The sequence below is a fragment of the Heterodontus francisci genome, chromosome 23, assembly GCF_036365525.1.
Source record: "Heterodontus francisci isolate sHetFra1 chromosome 23, sHetFra1.hap1, whole genome shotgun sequence".
Lineage (NCBI taxonomy): Eukaryota > Metazoa > Chordata > Chondrichthyes > Heterodontiformes > Heterodontidae > Heterodontus > Heterodontus francisci.
The window spans coordinates 64008029-64016263 of record NC_090393.1 but is presented as its reverse complement, the minus strand read 5'-3'; the positions used below and the strand labels follow the sequence as shown (position 1 = coordinate 64016263).

General features: G+C 47.2%; 1 protein-coding gene across 2 annotated transcripts; it reads right to left on the bottom strand.

The window, feature by feature from the left end:
• Positions 1–2094: 2094 nt before the first annotated feature.
• Positions 2095–5656, bottom strand: LOC137383030 (uncharacterized). 2 transcript variants are annotated; one of them, XM_068055624.1, is made up of 2 exons: positions 5050–5656; positions 2095–2754 (listed from the first exon to the last, which is right to left on the bottom strand). In XM_068055624.1, the coding sequence occupies exons 1-2, from the start codon at positions 5189–5191 to the stop codon at positions 2261–2263; spliced, it is 636 nt and encodes a 211-aa protein (XP_067911725.1). In that variant the 5' UTR covers positions 5192–5656; the 3' UTR covers positions 2095–2260. The 2 variants fall into 2 exon arrangements, 1 of the variants encoding a protein (XP_067911725.1); XR_010977332.1 differs by lacking the exon at positions 2095–2754 and adding an exon at positions 2797–3013 and having other exon boundaries at positions 5050–5126.
• Positions 5657–8235: the final 2579 nt, after the last annotated feature.

The window sequence follows — 8235 nt, the reverse complement described above, 5'->3', positions numbered from 1 at the left end:
TGGTCATTCTCACATTGCTGTTTGTGGGAGCTTCCTGTGTGAAAATTGGCTGCTACATTTCATACATTACAGAAGTGACCACACTTCAAAAAGTACTTCATTGCTTGTTAACGCTTTGGGAATTCCTGAGGTCATGAAGATCGCTATATAACTGCAAGACACACCCACACAGCTACTCATACAGACGCAAGTGGAAAGAAGTCATGCTAAACTAGACTACCTACCTGAAGGTGCTGGGGATATGGTTCGGAAGGGCCGGGGCGTGCACCAAAACCTGGGAAGAGCGAGTAGCCAGGGTACAACACAAGCTGAGCATGTGAGGGCACCGATCTCTCTCCATTATGGGTAAGAACCTGGTCATCAGGTGTGAGGCGCTCACGTTGTTGCTGTATGTGGCGCAGGTCTGGCCCATACCCCACTCCTGCGCTGTGGCGGTCACCCGAGCCATTTTCCGCTTCATCTGGGGATCTAAAATGGACCGGCTCCGGAGGGACATGATGTTCAAACCTCTGGATAAGGGCGGAAAAAATGTACCCAACATGGCCCTGTGACTCTCCAGGGAGGCTGTCACCGACTTAGGCGGCCTTCTGAAGGACAACTTGCAACCTCTAGGATTTGGGGGTAACCCTATGCCAGTGACCCTGAAGATCATCATGGCACTAAATTTCTACGTGTGTGGGGTCTCCCAGGCCATCGCCCACCACTGCATCAAGGAGGTGACCAGTGCCCTGTTCATGACGGTTAGTGGCTATGTGACCCTGACAGTTTGGCTGAGATGACCATCAGTTTCGGAGAGATAGCTGGATTCCCCCAGGCACAAGGCATGATAGATTGCCCGCATGTTGCCATCTAGGCTGCCACAGACCAGCCAGCTGCCTTCATCAACAGGAAGGGCTTCCCTTTAATCAACGTTCAACTTGTCCGCGACCACTGAAAGTGTTTCCTGCATATGTGTGCCCACTTACTGGGAAGCAGCCATGATGCCTACATACTTCGACAGTCCCAGGTGTCGCAGTCTTTCAATCGCCATGCTCGCCTTCAAGGGTGGATTCTGAGGGACAATGGATACCCATTGAAGACATGGCTTCTCATCCCTGTGAGGAACCCTCGCAATGCAGGGAGATACAACACTTGCCACGGCTGCACCCGAATGATCATCAAGCAGGCCATTGGGCTGCTGAAGATGAGGTTGCGATGCCTCGATTGATCCGGTGGAGCTCTGCTCCCAGCAAGGGTCTCGCGTATTGTGATAGTCTGCTGTGCTCTGCACAACCTAGCAGTACAGAGGGAGGAGGCCTTACATGAGGAAGATATGCATGAGTGACTATTACCCTCCGAAGAGGAGGACACAGAGAAGAGACAGGGGCAAGCAGCAATGGATAATGAGAACATGGCGATGGAGGCCAGACATGTTGTGATGCACAAAGGAGGCAAGAGACAACCTCATAATGAGCTGCTCTCAGCCACCCTGATGTCCACTCACTGAAAATCCAATAAAGACTCACATTCATGCATGTAGTCTTCCACCTCCTTTCCATCTGTGTTTCCTGAATGCCAACCAGCAGCAATGTGTGTTTGTGCCCATGGGAGAACATATCTTAATGAGATCTTCAGTCACATTGCCATGATAATGAGAGCTGTGGTTACATAGTCACTGCACTAAGGGATAGGGTCAAAGTCAGAAACTCACAACTAAAACATATTGGAACATGAGTTTCACACAATGATGGCTAATGATTGGAACAAAAGAACATTCAATGAAATTCCAAAGAACACATTTGCAGCACCCATGAATCCCCAAATGTGGCTAGGTGCTTCTCTTAATACGTTTGCTGGTGCTCCTATATGATGTGATCCTTGCTAGAGCAGCTATGCTGGAGGCAGGCTGCTGATCGGAAGGCCCCTTGGTCTGAGATGGCTTTGGCTTTGGAGGGCCCCGGCTGCCTGAGGGTTTCCTGCACAACAGAGAACAAGGAGAGTGCAGGACTCTCCTCAGGAGTCGCAGCTGCTGGAGCTGGGCTCACTGGTGGAGGGGCTGAGGAACTGTTGCCCACAATGGGAGTGCCCTGAGGGGATTCCACCCCCCCTCCCAGATGTGGCTGTCAACCTCTCCTCCTCCCTTTCAAGGCTTGCTGGAACTTCCCTGCTCACCAGACAAGGACGAGGAGTGGGGAGTGGGAGAAGTCTCCCAGGATCCTGTTCCTTTTCTCGCCTGAATTGAGCTCTTGGCCACGGAGGGGGTGTGCATGGCCTTGCACATCTATGGAGTGTGGCTCTCCATGAGAGTCACCGATCTCTCGATGGAGGAATCCATGTGCTTGCATACCTGGGACATGATGGTAGTATTCATGGCATGGATGGCCTCCTCCATCGTACGCTCATGGCTGCTCATGGCCTCTGGTATCTCCACCAGATGTTGCCTTACCAATCTCTGCAACTCCAGTGTGCCCTGTGCTGTTGACCCCAGAGGCTCGTCATCAGCCTGGGGCTCATCATGGGCCTGGCCACCCACAGTCCTCCGGCTGTCGGAGGCCTCGGCTGTCTCAGCCTCAGCCAACTGCTTGGGCATGTGTGCAGAGCACTCACCAGTTTGTGACCTTGATTCTAATGCCGATCGATTATCCACTGAGGTGAAGGTATCTGTATTGGTGGAAGGTGCAGGACAGTCATGGGACAGTGCATCCTCTGAGTGGTCTTCCTCCTCAGAAGTTGATGGCTGTCCTTCTGTGGTTGCAATCATCTGCGAACACTGACCTGCATGAGAGACCACAAACATATGTGGTTTAGGCTGCACATTTCCCTAATACCAAACAACCTGATGTGGTTCTGCATCACTCATGAATATTTTGATGAATGGCAATAATCACTCTCCTGCGCAGGGACTCCAGTCTGATCAACAGATATTGCACATATGCCCTGGCTCCCCGTCAGTTCTAAAGCCTCTTCTTCGGCAAATGTCAAGGACACCTCCACCAGTCCTGGCTGCCTCCCTCCTGTTATGGGCCCACTGCTCCTGCAAGAGGAAGAATGGAGAAAATATAACTTGGCATAAGTATCGCCATGACAGTTCTGCTACTATGGGCCCCTCTTCCCCAAATGGGGGATCTAATATATTTCATGATGACACACGCTGTCATGGGATTTACTAGGGGTGAGCTATGAATGAGGGTGACATGTAGTCCAGATGCAGCCAATGCATCTGTCATAGAAACAGAGAAACATAGAAAAATAGGAGCAGAAATAGGCTATTCGGCCCTTCGGGCCTGCTCCTCCATTCAAAAAAGATCATGGCTGATCATCTAATTCAGTACCCTGTTCCCACTTTCTCCCCATATCCCTTGATCCCTTTGGCATTAAGAAATATATCTATCCCCTTCTTGAATATATTTAATGACTTGGCCTCCACTGCCTTCTGGGGTAGAGAATTCCACAGGTTCACCACCCTCTGAGTGAAGAAATTTTTCCTCATCTCGGTTCTAAATGACATACCCCATATCCTGAGACTGTGACCCCTGGTTCTGGACTCCACAGCCATTGGGAACATCCTCCCTGCATCTAGCCTGTCTAGTCCTGTTAGAATTTTATAGGTTTCTATGAGATCCCCTCTCTTCTTCTAAACTCTAGTGAATATAGGCCTAGTCGACCCAATCTCTCCTCATACGTCAATCCTGCCATCCCAGGAATCAGCCTAGCAAATCTTCTTTGCACTCCCTTCATGGCAAGAACATTCTTCCTCAGATAAGGAGAACAAAACTGCACACAATATTCCAGGTGTGGCCTCACCAAGACCCTGTATAATTGCAGCAAGACATCCTTGTTCCTGTACTCAAATCCTGTTGCAATGAAGGCCAACATACCATTCGCCTTCCTAACTGCTTGCTGCACCTGAATGCTTGCTTTCAGCGACTGGTGTACAAGGACACCCAGGTCTCATTGCACCTCCCCCTTTCCCAATCTATCACATTCAGATAATAATCTGCCTTTCTGTTTTTACAACCAAAGTGGATAACCTCACATTTATACACGTTATACTGCATCTGCAATGCATTTGCCCACTCACCCAACTTGTCCAAATCACATTGGAGCCTCTTTGCATCCTCCTCCCAGTTCACTTTCCTCCCTGGCTTTGTGTCATTTGCAAACTTGGAAATGTTACATTTAGGCAACTCACCCAAGTAATTAATATATATTATGAATAGCTGGGGCCCAAGCACTGATCCCTGCGGTACCCTACTAGTCACTGCCTGCCACCCAGAAAAAGACCCGTTTTTTCCTACTCTCTGTTTCCTGTCTGTCAACCAATTCTCAATCCATGCCAGTATATTACCCCCAATCCCATGTGCTTTAATTTTGCACACTAACCTCTTATGTCGGACCTTTTCAAAAGCCTTCCGAAAATCCAAATACACCACATCCACTGGTTCTCCCTTATCTATTCTACTAGTTACACCCTCAAAAAACTCCAGTAGATTTGTTAAGCATGATTTCCCTTTCATAAACCCATGCTGACTTTGCCCAATCCTGTTTATGCTTTCTAGGTGTTCTGCTATCACATCCTTTATAATAGACTCTAGCATTTTCCCCACTACTGATGTAAGGCTAACTGGTCTGTAATTCCTTGTTTGTTCCCTCCCTCCTCATGATGAGGTTATAACCCCTCTGTCATTGTGCTGGCTGTGGTACCATATTGTGTAAGTGGTTTTCTAGCATACCAAGAACACTCCTCCTACTACAAGTTCTGGACGATAAGGATTATATGGACAGATCAGACTCAGACCCACGTTTTTCGGGCTCAAACGTATTGTTTAATAAGATTAACAATAACACTTGAAAACAATACGAAACAGTACAATCCTGGCTTGTCCAACAAGCCCGACCATGCTAAATTACCATGGCCTAACAAAAGAACCCTCCCGTGAAATAAACTAACACAGGACCCCCCCCCCCCCTCCAGCACTAAACCCCTCTAAGGTTTGGTTGGGAATTACAATCACCCCCTCACACAGTTAAGTGGTCTTGTGGATGTGTAGGCACAGGCAATATGCTCACCCCGATTGCCCGTTGTCTTGCTTGCAGCTTCTTCCTCTACATCTCGCTCCTGGTTCCGTATCGCCGATGCAGTATCCAAGTTCCAGTTTGAGTCGAGTCCGTTGAGGAGGGATGAAGAGCAGCTCTCGGCTTCTGGTGGCATTCCGTTGAATCAAGCTGAGCCCCACTCGAGAGACTCGCTGTAGATTGACGCCGAGGAGAAGAGAGAAGAGCCAGCACTGGCTCCATATATATCCAAAACCCATCACCTTTTCTCCCGCCAATACTGATCGATGGATTGACTCAGGTGATCCGTCTAGACCACCCCCCCCCCCACTGCCCCCCATGGCCTGGAGTGACTCATAACCATTGAAATCTTTGTGATTTCGTTTTCCCGCTTCCAGGCCTGGCACCTGGACAGATGATGAGTGCTGATTACTGGATGTCTGTCGTTTCCTGAGTTGACGACCCCCATTAGCAGGTAATGGGTTTCAATCTCAAACCGATCTTGCTTATCTCCTGGAAGACAATGGTCCGGCTATCTCCTGCCTTCCACCAGTTTCAGTTGGGACTAAGCTATGACTGTGCTTTATTGAGTTACCGCTCAGGGTATTGTTGCCAGTAATCATGTTAGATGGTGATGACGTCAATTGGCCTGGGTTCCCTTCCACCCAGCCTGTCAGTGTGAAATGTCCGTTTGCATATGAAAGCGCCTTAGTCAGGTTAGCCTGGCTCGAAACTCCTGCCAGTCAGTCCTTTTCCCTAAGCCGCTCCCACAAGCTTGCCAAACAGAACAGTTCTTTATTGGGGTTTTGGATTTAAAATATGATTCATAAAAATGGCCAGAAAGCTGGCGCCACAGTAGCATGTCCTGCCACATAGTCACATGCAAATCCCAATTAGAGCATTGGAACAGAGCCCTCAACTTGACAGAATGCAGGAGGTCATTGACACGGGAATTCTGCACATTCCCGGACCCACAGTCCCAATTAAATTCAGCCGATAGTGCACAGCCACGCAAAAAAATTTAAAACTTCTGTGATTTAAATGAATAGACCAGGCATGCATGATAAAAAAAATTAGAGGGGACATTGGTTGGAGCAGGAGATTATTTGTGCTTTCTGCAGGTCTAATGCGGAGGGTCTTAGCTGAGGTCTCTCAGGAGGAGGGTCGGTATCATCCCTCAATGTCACCCTGTGCTGAAGTGTTGCCAGGAGTCTTACATTGTTGTCCTTCTGACAGAGATTAGCCTGAGCTCAACACTCGCAGCTAATATAGTGTACAAGGCAGATCATTAAAGTCATGGAGTGGGTGTGAGGGAAAGCGAAGCAGCATGTTTCATCATGCAGGTTAAATTATAGGCTGTGAAAGGAGCTGTCCATCAACAAGAAAGACCTGCATTTATTTTCAGAACCTCATGGCATCCCAAAGTGTTTTACAGTCAATGAGGTACTTATTGAAGTGCAGTCACTACTGTACTATAGGAAACGCCACAACTAATGTATACACAGCAAGATCCCACTATTAGCAAAGTAATACTGACCAGATAATCTGTTTTAGTGGTGTTGGTTGAGAGATATATATGGCCAGGACATTGGCAGGGGTTAGGGGGGATGGATGGGTGGAATCTCCTTGTTCTTCGAAATAGTGCCATGGGTTCTTTTACATGAAAGGGCATATACAGCCTCCGATTAATATGTCATGAAAAAAGACTGCAATGTAAATGTCCAGCTGGATTTTTGTGTTTAAGTCTCTGCAGTGGGGCTGAACCCACAACCTCATGGTTCTGAGGCAAGAGAATGATATCACTGAGCCAGAGGTTACAGCACAAACCTGCTGGTCAAAGATTTCATTTCCAGGAGTCCGAAATTTAAACCAGATCCCAGTGATTTAAAACCCCGATCCCAGAGATTTAAAACCCCCAGGTCTTGGAGATTTAAACCCCAGATCCCAGTGATTTAAACCCCCGATCCCAGTGATTTAAACCCCAGGACCCAGAGATTTAAACACCCGTTCCCGAGATTTAAACCCCCGATCCCAGAAATTTAAAACCCCAGGTCTTGGAGATTTAAACCCCAGATCCCATCTGTGCTCCATCCAGTTCCCAAAGATTAAAATCTTTTTCTGTTAAAATAAGGAGTAGGGAAGTTGATGAGGGAACAGAATGGAAAACTTCTGAAGAAATGTTTGGGGGAGACAGAACTTGGATTTCACAAGGTTGAAACTGTCAAGCAGACACATAGAGCCTTGCCCTTCCCATCAATCAGATATCGGGAACATACACAATATCCATTTGAAATGATTGCAGTAAACTCAGAACTGTCAAGCAGTCCAGGTTAGAAAATAACGACCTACACAGTCTTGAAATGACAGGATCTATTAATCCCATTCTAATCCAGCCCATTAGAAAGCAGACATTCCTCCTGCACACTTCTGAGGGAATGAAGGGAGGGTTGACTGACTTGCTAAATACTTCAGAACAGAAGGATTCTGCTAAGTGTTGATGCACTTCTGTAATTACTTTACTGAGACAGACAAATCACACCCCAGAGTTAGAACTGTCATCAATATAAAGGGTCAAACTCAGGAATCTAGCTACCTACTATGTGGCAATGACCAGCCTCCTTACAGCAATCAAGTGGCAAATGAAGCAATAGTGCCAGAATGTGCTGTACAGACTGTGGCCTCACACACTCATTACAAGCTATTATTTTTTTAAATGCTCCAGTGCAAGGAGACAACAGCCAGTCTAATTCTCCAGGGTGTGTATGGTGGTTTTTTCCTAGATGGAAGAATGCCAACTGTATGGTGGTGACAAATATTACACCCCTGCCCAAGAAAGGGGAGAGAAAAAATTCTAGCAACTAGAGTCAGCCTAATGTCAGTGGTAGGAAAACGTCTAGAGACCAGAATCTGGGAGAAAATTAACTTTAACTTTGAAGAACAAGGGTTAATCAATGACACCAATTTGGATTTGTTCCAGACAAATCATCCTTGTCTAAATTGATAGAGTTCTTTGGTGAGGAAATGGAATGGGTTGATGAGGGTAGTGCGATTGGTGTATATATGGACTTTCAAAAGGTGTTTGATAAAATATCACATGATAAAGATAGGAACAGGGGTAGGCCATTCAGCCACTACAGCATGTTCTGCCATTGAATGCTTGATCTGTATCTTAACTCCAACCACATGCCTTGGATTCAAATC

Bases quoted from the DNA above. Each gene is read 5' to 3' on its own strand.
- LOC137383030 (XM_068055624.1), bottom strand. From the start codon at position 5,191: ATGCCACCAGAAGCCGAGAGCTGCTCTTCATCCCTCCTCAACGGACTC. The intron at 2,755-5,049 runs GTGAGCATATTG...TCTCTCATGCAG, and splicing joins CAAGACAACGGGCAATCGGG to GTCAGTGTTCGCAGATGATT.